A 15,084-nucleotide genomic window follows, 5' to 3' on the forward strand; every position below is an offset into this window, starting at 1 on the left:
ACTTCATTGGACAGGAGTGACAGACGTTAGCCCTGGGCAAAGGTCCACTAATTAAGTACCTCTAGCCTGCTTGCAGCACCAATTCAGACTGAAAGATAGTTGGCAATATTTATTTGAGTTTCATGTAATGTCTTTACTATAGTCTGATTTATGGTCACTGGACTGCACCCGAAGCATAGTACTAAAATGAAGATATACAAAGATCATTTCTTCTTTACATTCAGATTCTTATAGAGATCAGTCAGACTTGGACATCCATGGAGTTTTCATATGAACATCATCATCGCACAGGAACTCCTCTTATACAGACCGATGAACTTCTCTTTGAGACTTTGGATAACAATCAGGTATATTTTTAAGTGGCAACCATACTGAGAGGGGAAGAAACGCTTAAAGTTGGCTTTTATTGTGCAGTATGGGGCTGATTTATAAACACAGGTGCATCTGCATATGTAGAAATGGTCAGATCTTTGCTTTTGTTTCTACCTTTTTGTAGCTGAGATGCTGCCCCTATGCACCTGCATAAACAGAATTTATGGAGTACATTAACTAGTCCCCTCATTAAAGGGGGAACTCCAGCTTGGAGAAATCCAAGCCAGACTTGGATTTCTTAATATTGAGTGCTATTCTGATATCTACTGGGAGCTGCTATCTTGCTCCCTTCCCATTGTTCTGCTGATTGGCTGCTGGGAGGGGGTGATATCACTCCAACGTGCAGCTCAGCAGTAAAGTGTAACTGTAGTTTATCAGAGCACAGGTCACATGGTTGTGACACCCTGTTTTTGAAAAATGGATTTCAATACAGGATTCTGCTGGAGAAGCTCTATTAACTGATGTGTTTAGAAAAAAACATGTTTACCCATGACAGTATTCCTTTAAATTAAGTACAGTATTTAACCCCAGTAGAACTTTATCTTTTTTTAGGGAACCTCCACCAAACACAACGTAAGCTTTTTGAAAAGAAAACATTATTTCAAGCAACTTTGCAATATACATCAATTAAAAATGGCATGCTTTTTAATGTAATAATATGGCTTGGAACAGTTACCTAAGCCTGGCCTGATCTGGTGACTACTCAAAAAATTTAACAGTAGTCAACAGTTCTAGCCCTGAATTCAGCCTGCATCCTCCAAATTTCTGATGCAGAAAGAGAAGACCTGTTTTGCAGCTGGATTTTAGCATATAAAAGTGGTATTTATTTATACTTTCTGAGGGAACAGATTACCGTGATAAGTATATTAGGGGTTTGTGTTGTGTGGGGCTCTTTAACAAATTTTGGTTCGGAAGCTGGAGTTCCCCTTTAATATTCCCTAAATGCAAGTATAAGTGCTTATATCATCCTTCTAATCAGACCAACCAGTTATTTTATTATGCTGGGTACTCTGCCAAAGACATATTCTTCATTGTCAAAATTATTTGTGTTATACATTTCGCCTGACCTTGCTGCTATTTTCTATTCACTGTGGGATTCTTAGGTGCAGTTACAAGTAATTATGCAGAGCAAGTATGTTGAATATTTTATTGAGCAAGTGACAAGCTGGCAAAAGCGCCTGAACCTGGCAGATTCTGTGATTTATATTTGGATGGAAGTGCAGCGCACTTGGTCCCATCTCGAAAGCATTTTCATTGGATCAGCGGATATTAGAAACCAGCTTCCTGGTGATGCAAAACGATTTAAAGGGGTAGATGCTGACTTTAAGGTAAACATAGACTTAAATATAAACAAACAGATGTAAATATAAAATAATAGAGATGCACTTCATGTTAGCATCTCCTATGGTCAGTCTCCTTATTTTTGTAACAGTATTTAAGTATTTAAAGATGTCAGCCCATTTATACTCAATGAGAAATTATACTGTATGTCACTACATTTTTACACTACAACCTTGGCTGAAGCATTAGCCCTATGTACAGTGTTCAGTGACTAAAGTAGTGTTCCATTATAACTAATACAATGAACCCCACTTAGACAGTCGCACCATTAGATGTATAAATATATGCAACTGAAACTTTGGAACAAGAAAAAAAGCCAATGATCAGAGGGTGATCAGTAACAGAAATAGCCAATGATACTGATGCATAAAATTGAGAATGATGTCCTGCGAGAGAAAATATCAAAATGTAGCGCTTTTAAAATGTTGTCTTGACAGGTGCTATAGAGGATATACTGTATGTGTACATTCACATTGTAGTGGATATCTATGTACACACATAATATAAAGCTGTTTATTGGGTGATTGGCCAAATGCATTCTCACCAGTGAAAACTGAGTCATTCCTGTTTGGTCTAAGGGTGATATCCAACCATTTATATTCCTTGGGTATTGTTAAAAGGTGTGCACTATACCATGTATCAAACCTAAAATCATATGGGTTGTATTACCAGAGGAGATTTTGAATTACCCTATAATTTGTTTATAACACTCTCATTTTTGTGTTACAACCTGTGTTAGTAATGAAAATAAAGTTTTGCTATTTATTTTTCAGGACTTGATGTTTGAAACCGAGAAAATAAGGAATGTTTTAGATGCTACAAACAGACCTGATCTCTATAAAACGCTTGAAGATTTGCAACTCAGGTACATCAATCATAATAAATTGCAAAATGCTGAAAAACTGAATGCAATGTCAATGATCTTAGTATAGAAAAAAATACTATAAGTCATCAAAGATTTCTTAGCAAAAAGTGCTAAGGAATAACATTTTTTCCTTCACTTTTGTCAGGATCCATACAGAATATAATGGTAGAAAACAACGCAATATAAAGGGGAAGATAATTTTTATGGTAACTGGCTGGATAGCTAAACTATCATTCACAAGCTATTACTCTTCTATAATTCTCCAATTTCTGAATCAAGCCAAAAGAAACAGAACAGGCTAAGCAGAACATTGCATAAACTGACGTAATATATTAGTACAAGGCCATAAGCTATATATATGAAATTGTTTGAAATAATCTTGCTAGAATAAAGAAATTGGGAGAGAAGTAAACAAGAAATGCCTAGTAACTCCTGCACATGTAGGCAACCACAAACATACAAACAGAGATACAGAAATGTATATTTTGGTGTTTATATATGAAATGAAAGAAATATACACTGACATGAAATATTGATGGCATTTTCACAGACTCTTGTGTCCTACACTACTAGTATAATTGGAATAGTGGTCATTAACAGTTGGACATACACATACTAATAATATCATACAAAATGATGCTTCATACAATAATTGGTACATGTATGGTGGCCTGCCGATCCAGACCGATATACATGTGCTATAGTTATTGGTAGCTCTGGGATTTGGGCAGATTGGAAAATTACATCTGCCGACAACACCATTTTGCCAAGTTTATGGTGTATCTGCAAATAAGAAAGCCCCAGCAAGGCAGCTATACCGTGTATGCCCTCTCTTAAGCTCTCTGTTTGTCTATTTGACACATGTATGTCCACCTTAACTGTGTTCCTTTTATGGAAAGAAGAGTACAAATTAAATGTACCAGACTACAGACATTGCTTTTAGTAGATCATATTAGAATGCCATGCAACACATGGACCATACAGTTCATTTATTAATACTATCAATCACTTCACAATCAGTTCTTCAGAAAAAACAGAAACATATTATAAAGGCAATTCATGTAAATAGAGTCAGTATTTTCCTGAGTAATCAAATGGAGACCTTAGAAAAATCCCAAAGAAAATGTACATTATGGCTGATGTGGGGCATTGGTTGTAGAAAACCTCAACATTTTTATATCAAGTTAGAAGCCACTCACTAAATAACTATTACACTTATGCATACAGATGCATTCAATGCCCATCCAAGTGCATGGCAAAATTCCTGCATTTCAGTGTCTACTGTGAAAGCCCTTTGCCGGCATGGGCTAAAAAGACCATAGGAAACTGGTGTCCAAACCAGATGTGGAGACAGAATGCACTGCTGACGAATTCCTGTGTAGCCCTTACATAGCATCTAGTTTTCTTTAAGTTTTGCTAATTTATGCAACTGCTTATTTTTAGATTGGCTTGTTGTAGAATATTTACAGAAACATTTTGTATTTCTGGTAATGTTTCCCTTTTTATGTCATTCTGTAATTTCCATGACAACTGCAGCTTCCTACTCAGAGTGTTATTTGTACTCAATTGGTGGCCTTTGCTGATCTGAAGTTTCAGCCTTATAGCATGATTGAAGAGAAATATAGAATTAGCCTCAAGCAAATTGCACACAATTCTCTGCGAGGCAGCTGGGTGACATATTGATTGAGCAGTAAACTTTATTTCCTTCTGTTTTTTTTAGGCTTTCGCTTTGTGAAAAAGCATTGTCTGAGTATCTGGAAACAAAGCGTCTAGCCTTTCCTCGCTTCTACTTTGTCTCGGCTGCAGATCTGCTAGATATTCTTTCAAAAGGCACTCAGCCTAAACAGGTACTTTTTTAAATGGGGCACAGTCACAAAACTAGGTTCAAAGGACCAACAGTAAACAAGATACTGCATATATTCATCCAACCAAATAATAAATATTTACGTCATTTCAGTTTGAAATATTTTTATGCAATGTAAGATATAAAAGCACATTTTAATATTTAAGTTTCTAAATTAAGAAGTACTACAGGCTTGGGATCTGTTATCCAGATTACCCGGTTTTCTGGATAAGGGGCCTTTCCATAATTTGGATCTCTTTGCCTTATACTACGTAATCATTTAAACATTCATTAATCCCAATAGGATTGTTTTGCCTCCAATAAGGATTAATTACATTTTAGGATCAAGTACAATGAGTAGATCCAAATTATTATTGCAGAGAAGAAGAAAATCATTTTTAAAAATTACAGTTATTTACTAAAAACAGACTCTGTATGAGATGGCTTTACCATAATTCTGAGCTTTCTGGATAACAGATTTTCGAATAACAGATCCCATACCTGTATTTATGAAAGTGGTCAAGTAGTGGAATTCTGAATGGAAGAATTTTTATTTGCAAGCACTAACTTGCCTTTCATACATGAAGGAACTGCTTCTGTACCTTGGGTTTTATGAGGAAAGAGAACAAGAATTGAATATTAGCCCTTTTAGAGAATTGACATTTTGCTACCTTCCTGACTGTCATGGCAGGATGAGGGGGTTATCTCCTCAGCAGTGCAGTGGGCCTGAGTGTCATGTGACACATTAATGCTGGGGCAATTCTGGATGGCAGTAGGGTAACCACCTCACCCCTTTAATATAGGCCACATATCGACATCCTTCATGGCTAATTAGCAATTAACTGAGATGCATGCTGCACACTAAACTAATATATGTGTGGCCATGCAGAATGCATCAAAAGTAAATGCTAACCAGCCATGCAGGATGTGGATTTAGCAGACAGTTAGGGCAGAAGTCCCTACCACCCTGCGCTCTTTGATATTCGCAAAATGAATGATTGGCAAATTTTGGGTTGGTATTGGCCAGCCTACATGCTTGCTGTATTCAGGGGGGGAGCTGAGCACATCTGTGCTAGTTATTCATAAAAAAAAGTTTATGCTTTTTTAAACAAGGGTAACTTTAGGGTGGGTTTGGGCTCATTAATAATAATAGTATGTTTAACACAATATTTTGTGAACCCATCTTGAGGTTATACCTTTGAATTTAAATGTAAGACAAGTTAATGAAAGAGTCAATAGAGTAGTATTATCCAAAACAAGTCCTTCTTTGTGGTATATAATTCTATAAAACCTCTATTAAGTACAAGTAGCATAACATGTTATTAGAAACTGTAGGGTTCATTATATATTGCTGCTTTGTTGTTTTTTCCTTCAGCATAATAACCTTTCTAGGAAATAATATATCACTGATTTAAAGGCATGCACTGTGCCAGCCCGATTTGTCTGCATGAAATAGTAGCGGCCTTTATTCCTGATGGGCATATGCCCCGAGTTCTTGACATGCATTAGTAATAGTAGCGACAACAGACAAAATATGCTCAGGATCACAGATTGGGCGCTGCTTATCTGCCAATGATAAGTAATGCTAAAGAGCTCTGTGCTGTTTTTCATTGTGTCAGCGACCTCGCTGTTAAAGATGGTAATGAGCTTTCTGAAGTTTCTTTAACTGTCATACTGATATCCTCCCTCCAGCAATAATCTGCCAACTTGTGTGACAGCTAAGGACCCATTTATTCTGCACCTCTTCAACTTCATAATTATGCAGAAGATTTACACTATGCCGTTCATAAACAGACAATGGCCATCCATCCAGAGAATGTGTTGCTTTGAGAATTATCTGCTCTCCCACTGTTCAGAGATCAATAATGAAACCACACGATGCCAAAGTTTATCCTGGACAATAAATTTGCTTGTGTTCGTATTCATGCAATTAGTTTTGAAGGGGCTTTCAATACATACACTTGAAAAATGATCTTTTGTAAATGTAAAATACATCAGCCCTTCCCCTGAGCACCACACACATCTCTTTTGTACTACATAGATCTCTCCAACATCCTGTGTTGTAAAGATTGCTAGGAAAACACGCCAGCTTGAAGCAAAGTTATATATGTCTGACTTTCCCACTCCCTTCCTGACCCTATGTTATTTTGTGCTTTCTTATGGGTCCTAAACCTGGCAAAGAGCTTGCTATCCATTTAAATGAATATCATCTATCACCAGCGATGACTGACAGATTTTGGGCCACAAAATTCACATTTTAGTGGGAGCAAAACACATCTGAGCAGCCTACAAAACACATGTTTTCAGCAGTGACATCTGGTTTCTATGAATGGTAGCCAGGTGTGCTGGATTTGGATGCTTCTACACCTTTGTGTGTGCCATAAGTCTTATTCTTTTGCTCTTAGTTTGCTCTCTTCTTTATCCTTTTATTTTTTTCATGCTGTTTTTCACATTTGTAGACCCAAGCAACTGAGCCCCCTCTGATGTTTGATAACAGTAAAACTTATACCATTGTCACTTTTAGTCAACTAAACAAGTTGGTTTTTTTCTTCTTAAGGTGACACGTCACTTAGCCAAACTTTTTGACAATATTGCTGATCTTCAGTTTCAAGACAGTGGAGAAAATGAGGCTCAGGGGATGTACAGCAAAGAAAATGAGTTTGTTCCATTCAGCGTTAATTGCAAGTGTATTGGGCAGGTACTGTATTTTGAACTGTATCATCTGACTGCATGCATTTACATATACAAAAATGGGGTCTTTTATCTAGAACAGGGGTGCCCAAAAGGTAGATCGCAGTCTACCAGTAGATCACTTTAAAGTTGCCAGTAGACCTCGAGGTGGAATGCAGTGGGATGACATCCTGCCACTTCATTTTTCCCCCAAGCATACTGCAGCTTTTGAGTGCTTCTGCTTAAGCCATCCGTCTTTGTAGTTGCATCCCAGTATAGAAGTTTGTCCCCACCGGGCCACTGTATATATTTGCTCCTACTTTATATATGTTTCTGTGTGCAGACTACAAAGTGGGCCATAAAGACGGGAAGTAAAAACTACTTCAATTCTTTCACATTAAACTTGAAGTTGGCACTTGAATAATGTTATGTGGGCATTAAATGTGAATTTGGCACTGCATGTATATATTGCTATGTGTATTTGTTAAAGATCAATCGCTACTTTTTCTTGCTTATTGTGCCAAATGATAGACGTCGCACTATTTTAACTGTGGTAGATCCCATGACGTAGGCCAGGTGGCAAGAGTAACTCACAGGGTTATAAAGTCTGGGCACCCCTGATCTAGAATGTCTGGGACCTCAGGTTTTCTGGTGTTTTTGCTAAATGTGGCAGAGCTAGGCTGCCTGGGCTCCCTAGACAACCCAACCAGCCCTCTTGCCCCCCAGGAGCATGCAAACGCACTTGCATTGACAAGGAGAGGGGGTAGAGGTAGAAGGCATGCAAGTTACATAGTTACATAGTTACATAGTTACATAGGGTTGAAAAAAGACCTGTGTCCATCAAGTTCAACCCATCCAAGTAAACCCAGCACACCTAACCCACACCTACCAATCTATACTCACATACATAAACTATAAATACAACCACTAGTACTAACTGTAGATATTAGTATCACAATAGCCTTGGATATTCTGATTGATCAAGAACTCATCCAGGCCCCTCTTAAAGGCATTAACAGAATCTGCCATTACCACATCACTAGGAAGGGCATTCCATAACCTCACTGCCCTCACCGTGAAAAACCACCTACGCTGCTTCAAATGGAAGCTCCGTTCCTCTAATCTAAAGGGGTGACCTCTGGTGCGTTGATTGTTTTTATGGGAAAAAAGAACATCCCCCAACTGCCTATAATCCCCTCTAATGTACTTGTACAGAGTAATCATGTCCCCTCGCAAGCGCCTCTTTTCCAGAGAAAACAACCCCAACCTCGACAGTCTAACCTCATAGTTTAAATCTTCCATCCCCTTAACCAGTTTAGTTGCACGTCTCTGCACTCTCTCCAGCTCATTAATATCCTTCTTAAGGACTGGAGCCCAAAACTGCACTGCATACTCAAGGTGAGGCCTTACCAGGGACCTATAAAGGGGCAAAATTATGTTCTCATCCCTTGAGTCAATGCCCTTTTTTATACAAGACAGCACTTTATTTGCTTTAGTAGCCACAGAATGACACTGCCTGGAATTAGACAACTTGTTATCAACAAAAACCCCTAGATCCTTCTCCATTAAGGAAACCCCCAACACACTACCATTCAGTAGATAGTTTGCGTTTATATTATTTCTACCAAAGTGCATAACTTTGCACTTATCAACATTGAACCTCATTTTCCAGTTTGCTGCCCAGTTATCTAATTTTGTCAAATCGCTCTGCAAAGCGGCAGCATCCTGCATGGAACTTATAGTTTTGCACAATTTAGTGTCATCAGCAAAAATAGAAACAATACTGTCTATGCCCACCTCCAGGTCATTAATAAACAAGTTAAACAGCAAAGGCCCAAGGACTGACCCCTGCGGTACTCCACTAACCACACTGGTCCAATTAGAAAATGTTCCATTTACAACCACTCTTTGTACTCTATCCTTCAGCCAGTTCTCTATCCAATTACAATTGGAATGGAATGAATGGGCCCAGGGCTTGGACTAGTGGTAGGCAACAGAAGAGGTTTGTGGCTAGTGGCACAGGACTTCTTCTACAAATAAAAAATCCATGTGCAGATTAGAAGTAAAAATTTACTTTGGAGCAAATTAACATTTTTAAGTAATCAGTTAATGTTAAAAAATGATTTAATGTTACAGTAAGTCATTTTGATATGTTACAATATTAATAGTAATATTTTGTCGTATTTCAGTTTGGCAAAAAAAAGTGCATGTGGCCAAAAAATTTTGCAGCACTGCACTTAATTTTCATGTTTTATACTCTTTGCTTAAACAGAAAATTCAAGGTCATGTTTAGAAAACCCAGCTAGAAATACTGCTCCAATTGCAGTTCAAGTTGAAAGGGTGCAAGCACAATTTTCAAAATATCCCCCAGTGATTGGGGAAATGGTCATGGTTATTGGTTCAACCAATAGCGCACCCATTCAGTTCAGTTCTAACGTGGAGATTACATTTTAAATGTGCATATATTGAGGTGCTTACTCAACTACACACCTCACAGGGTGAATAAGTTCTTATTATCTTCCACTCAAGCATATCAAGTCTCTCCTCAAACTTCACATCATATTGTAAAGAAAGTGTCATTCCCTTATGCACTTTGAGGGGCTAGAATAGATTCCCAACTATGCGTCTAAATAGCAACCAGGTAATATAACCTCTGTGACCTGATTAAAGGAGAAGGAAAAGGAATTTTGGCATTTTACTGCCAATAGATTAGCCACAATAGTGCAAGCTAGAACGCTATATTTATTCTGCAGAAAAATTTACCATACCCGAAAGCTGTAGCTGCTGATGTGCATCCACATTCAATAACATGCACATTAAACATTTGTCTTACATAAAAGGATTTATCCTAGTAAAATGCTTAGAATAAATGTATAATACTGCCAGATTCCATTCCCATCATATAAATATTTTATCATTTGCTTGAAACTTTGCATTTTATAAGGTGGAGCACTGGCTGAAGAAAGTTGAAGAAACAATGTGTGAAACCATATGCTGTCATATCACAGAATCTGTGGCTGCATATGAAGACAAGCCCAGAGATCAGTGGCTTTTTGACTACCCAGCTCAAGTGGCACTGACCAGTTCTCAGATCTGGTGGACCATTGATGTTGGAATTGCTTTTGAAAGGTTAGAAGAGGGGTTTGAAACCGCACTTAAAGATTACATCAAGAAGCAGGTATTTGCAAAGAGTTCTGTGATGTATGTTTTTATGATATGTATGTGTTTTGTGATATATTATGATTTGTTTTCTATATAGGCAACATATTACTCTGGTCTGTTTAGTCGTTCCAAGTAGTGTTTTAAACCTTTCCTTGATATTCTTTATATTCTAAACATAATTGCTATTGAAAACAAAGGTCTGTCCCTTGTTATTCTCTGTACAGACTCTTTAAACAATGTAGAAAAAGGTAGCTAATTAAAGGTAGCCATATACTGACAGATCTGCTAGTCTTTCCCCTATATACCCACCTTGTGGCTGTGCAGGCCATCAGACTGAGGATGTATGAAAATGTAGATCTGGTCCTTGATTTCATGAGAAAATCAAACCTGTCCAATAGACATCTGGATGATTTTTGGCTAACTATTGGTCAGGTAGACCCGTACGTGGGCCGATAAGCTGCCGACTCAGTCCATTGGCAGTTTTTATAACCCAGTGCAGTGCTGTCCAACTGGCAGCCCACGGGCTGCATGCGGCCCGTGGCCCCCCCACCTGTCTGGCTGCTTTAAAGGCTTACCTTTGTGTAAACTTTAAATCAATTAACTGGCCCCCTGCATGGATCACACCTCAGATTCAGGCTGTAATCCCCCTGTATTGTTTAAACATGTAATCCCTTGTACTGTTCACACTTTTTAATCCCTGCATTGTTCACCTCTGCATTGTTCACACCTCAGGTTAAGACTGTAAAACCCACTTTGTTTACCTCTTCACACCTCAGACAGGAGCAGTGTCACCATTGTGGCCCAGCATTGTGTTATGTACTGCCTGCCCTGTATGTAAACCTGGCAGGGGTTTGTTCTGGGAGTTTGTTAGCAGTTGGAAATAGCCCTTAAATGGTCCCTAAGGTGTGTAATTATATGCTGGGGGTTGCTGTGCTATTCACAGGGGAGGAGGAGGCATATGGATTTAAGGGTTTGTCTTAATATGACATAATATAATTCTTCCACATATGAATGATATATGGGTGATATCCCCACAGTGAGCACCAACCATTTGGGTTTTTGCTGCGCTACCACCATTAATGTGGGTATGGATTTAAAAGCACTTGCGATAACATGAGTGTGGTTTGATGTGGGTGCAGTTTAAAAAGAGGGAGTGATCAAAACTGGCTTCCAAATAGCGGCCCTCCACTATGTATTCTAGAGAAATTCCGTCCCTCGGCACCACCTTAACAGACCTTTAAAGATGCATGCAAGGCATTGTGGAAAATAGATTCTTGTCTGGTGGAGATTCTTGTCTGGTCAAAAGCAGCTGCCTAAAAATGGCAAACCATTGTATTTTTCAAGTAATATATATTATATATAGATATATATATATCTATATATAAACAGCTTTCCACCTTACAAATGTGATTTTTTCAAAAGAACTATCTACATTGTCTGGTATACCCATAACAGTAGGTGAAGAGAAAAACACCTTTGTTGAATGATATATTTTTCCTGTACTGTTTTACTCCTGTCATAGTCAGTGAGAAATAATATATACAGCTTTTTTACAGATCGCTCAGCTGAACGCACTTATTAACATGTTACTGGGAGAGCTCTCAGCAGGAGACAGACAGAAAATCATGACAATGTGTACAATTGACGTTCATGCAAGAGACGTGGTTGCTAAGCTTATAGCGCACAAGGTATGAAAGGCACAGTTTTATGTGTTTTGAGACCTAGGCAATCTTACCGTTATTACTAATAGAAAGGAAATGTATTTACACACAATGCTGGTACACAATATGTTTATGTGTAATGTATACATGTAATTGCAGTGCTGAGAATTCATTATGCTGAAAGGAGGTTGGTGCTGCACAAAGGTTATCCATTAATTTTGGGCAGTGAATATGTATAGAGCACAAGTACAGTAGGGGTGGACTCCATCTCTACAAATAAAACAGCTAGTGTTAGGGTTGGGTCTTATGCACAGTTTTCATGTGTGCTCCAATGAGACCACTGCCCGTGTATGAAAGCAAGCACAAGTGCCAGCTTCAAGACATTCACTCATGAATATTACTGTTTCTGGGCAACATGGCCTTGTGAGTGGAAATTATTATTTATTTAGGATTTCATTGACATAATGTGCTTTACATGACCACATAAGATTTGGAGTCCCTGACACTGAATGAAAGTGACATGAAGGCCATCTTGAGAGGGTGACACTTGCCTCATATGGAGAATACATTTTATTCCCAAGTCTGTACTTATATCAGAGTCTTTAGCTATCAACAGCTTAAGCGCAGTTTAACTCTATTCAGAAGACATATGAAAGACTCTCTGACAGATGCCCTGTTCTGTGGGTATTAGTATGGTCACTTATTAAGTTATCCCCATTAATTAGTTAATCATAAATTGCCATATTTGTATTTGTAAGTTTAGAAAGCAAGTTTCTCTATGTGGGAAGTCACTAATCTCACATACCTTCACACCACTGGCCATAAAATAATTATATCATAAAAAAAATCTGTAGGCTTGCTGCAGCTATCAGATTGACAACCCTAGCCTTTGATTTCAGGGTCTGTATCAGGGCCAGGGTCTGCTGGTGCAGACCAAAACCAAAAGATAGGTTTCATTAAATAGTGGCCATTTTCAAAATAGCCACATAAACTCAAGTGGAAATAGCCATTCAAGAGTATTTTTCAAATACTAGTGCAATTCCTTATGGCCTTGTGCAATCAATGCATCTTGAGCAGTTAAAGTTGCAGGTGGGATTCAACATCATGGAATAATTATGTAATCAGGTACTGCAGGTAGCACAGGTTGTAGCCTTGCCACAGCCAACAAGTGAGGCATTAGTAGGAAACTATTCATAAATCAAATTTCAACAAACCATAATATGTAGGTGCATAATTACATGTATTATATATGCATTGCACATTCTTCATCCATATTCTTTCTGTAGGTCACAAATGCCCAAGATTTTGCCTGGTTGTCTCAGCTTCGCCACCGCTGGGATGAGAAACAGAAACACTGCTTTGTGAACATTTGTGATGCTCAGTTCCAGTATTCCTATGAGTATCTGGGCAATACTCCCCGCCTAGTCATCACCCCCCTGACTGATCGGTAGGAAGCAATAGGGACCAGACTATGGTTTTGACACAAATTGTAGATGTTGCTCTACATGCAATACAAAAAAAGTATATCTTTTGTTCCATCATTCCTATCTCACAATTGAGCAAAGAGTTTTTGGGGGGTTAATGGGTTTATAATGGGTAGTACCCAGCGTAGTGCAGTTGGAATAAAGGTTTTACATTTAGAAAAACACTGAATGGCAGAGTACCTGATCTCTATAATCTGTATGTTCAATGTATACACCCCTCTATTGTACAGCTCTGAGGAATATGTTGACACTTTATAAAAATGGGGGGCTGTTTGCCATTAAATTAACTTTTAGTAAGATGTAGAAAGTGTTATTCTGAAACAATGTACAATTGTTTTTTATTTTGTATTATCTGTTTGTTATTTGAGTTATTTAGCTTTATATTTAGCATCTGTCCAGTTCAGAATTTCAGCAGCTATCTGATTGATAGGGTCCAAATTACCTTAGCAACCAGGCATTGATGTAAATGAGAGGCATGAATTTTATATGAGAGGGTCTTAATATAAGGATAAAGTAATAAAATGTAGTAGTAACAATAAAATTGTATCCTCACAGAGCATTTGTTATTTAGATGCCAGGGTCAGTGACCCCAATTAGAAGCTGGAAACAGTCAGAAGAAGGCAAATAATTTAAGAACTATAAAACAAAAAAAAATGATGACCAATTGTCAGCTGTTTAAAATTAGACATCCTACAGCATAATTAAGGTTAAATTAAAGGTGGACTAGCCCTTTAATAATAATCTGTGTATAAATATTGTGACGCTTCTTTTTTTCTGCATTTCTTAAGGTGTTACATTACTCTGACCCAGTCCCTTCACTTAACCATGAGTGGGGCCCCAGCAGGCCCAGCTGGAACAGGCAAAACAGAAACCACTAAGGATTTAGGGCGTGCACTTGGGGTGATGGTTTATGTTTTTAACTGCTCTGAACAGATGGATTATAAAGTAAGTTCAGTGGGAAGTGGAAACTATCTGCATTGCAATTGATGTGCCTCTGTACAGTCCTTGCTGCATCACCCTCTGTTCTCTAGTCGGTAGGCAATATCTATAAGGGCTTGGCACAGACAGGAGCCTGGGGATGCTTTGATGAGTTTAACAGGATCTCGGTGGAAGTTCTGTCGGTTGTGGCTGTGCAAGTCAAAAGCATTCAAGATGCCATTCGGAACAAGAGAGAACGGCAAGTTAAAGATCTGTCTAGTAATAATAGCTAACATTAAATGAAAATGTAATCTTTAGCTAGTAGCACATTTTACAGCTTGTCCTTTCTTCCTGACAGATTCCTATTCCTGGGAGAAAACATCACACTCAAGCATTCAGTTGGAATATTTATCACAATGAACCCTGGGTATGCCGGACGCACAGAACTACCTGAGAATCTCAAGGCTCTTTTTAGGCAAGTAGTTGGAGCACTTATGCCACCTATTGCTCTGTTTGGGAAGTGCGCCAAATAGAAAATAGATCTAGGTGCTGAGATTTCACACAGAAGGGCCCTTGACAGAGGTATTTGAGCCAAAGTGTTGGGGTATTCTCTCATCCAGAGTATCTGCCTTTATCCTTTTTTCTATTTGTTGCTAGGTGGTAAAGTATGTATCTGTTTGTTCACTGGGGGATATTGTGTGTATATGAATGCATTATTGTTGTAACGAAAAATTCTTATATAAAATGTTCTAATTGCAATAGCACCCA

At 38.3% G+C, this 15,084-nt stretch overlaps 1 protein-coding gene across 1 annotated transcript in view; it reads left to right on the forward strand.

The window, feature by feature from the left end:
• Positions 1–15,084, forward strand: part of dnah11 (dynein axonemal heavy chain 11) — a 153,080-nt gene that overhangs the window by 57,925 nt on the left and 80,071 nt on the right. The window contains exons 26-36 of the mRNA XM_031903586.1: positions 225–347; positions 1,476–1,700; positions 2,487–2,578; positions 4,299–4,425; positions 6,979–7,119; positions 10,036–10,269; positions 11,810–11,941; positions 13,201–13,361; positions 14,187–14,343; positions 14,430–14,575; positions 14,675–14,791. Of these exons, the coding sequence (XP_031759446.1) occupies positions 225–347; positions 1,476–1,700; positions 2,487–2,578; positions 4,299–4,425; positions 6,979–7,119; positions 10,036–10,269; positions 11,810–11,941; positions 13,201–13,361; positions 14,187–14,343; positions 14,430–14,575; positions 14,675–14,791 (1,655 nt within the window). The remainder of the gene's footprint in view (positions 1–224; positions 348–1,475; positions 1,701–2,486; positions 2,579–4,298; positions 4,426–6,978; positions 7,120–10,035; positions 10,270–11,809; positions 11,942–13,200; positions 13,362–14,186; positions 14,344–14,429; positions 14,576–14,674; positions 14,792–15,084) is intronic.

Source organism: Xenopus tropicalis, chromosome 6, assembly GCF_000004195.4.
Source record: "Xenopus tropicalis strain Nigerian chromosome 6, UCB_Xtro_10.0, whole genome shotgun sequence".
Taxonomy (NCBI): domain Eukaryota; kingdom Metazoa; phylum Chordata; class Amphibia; order Anura; family Pipidae; genus Xenopus; species Xenopus tropicalis.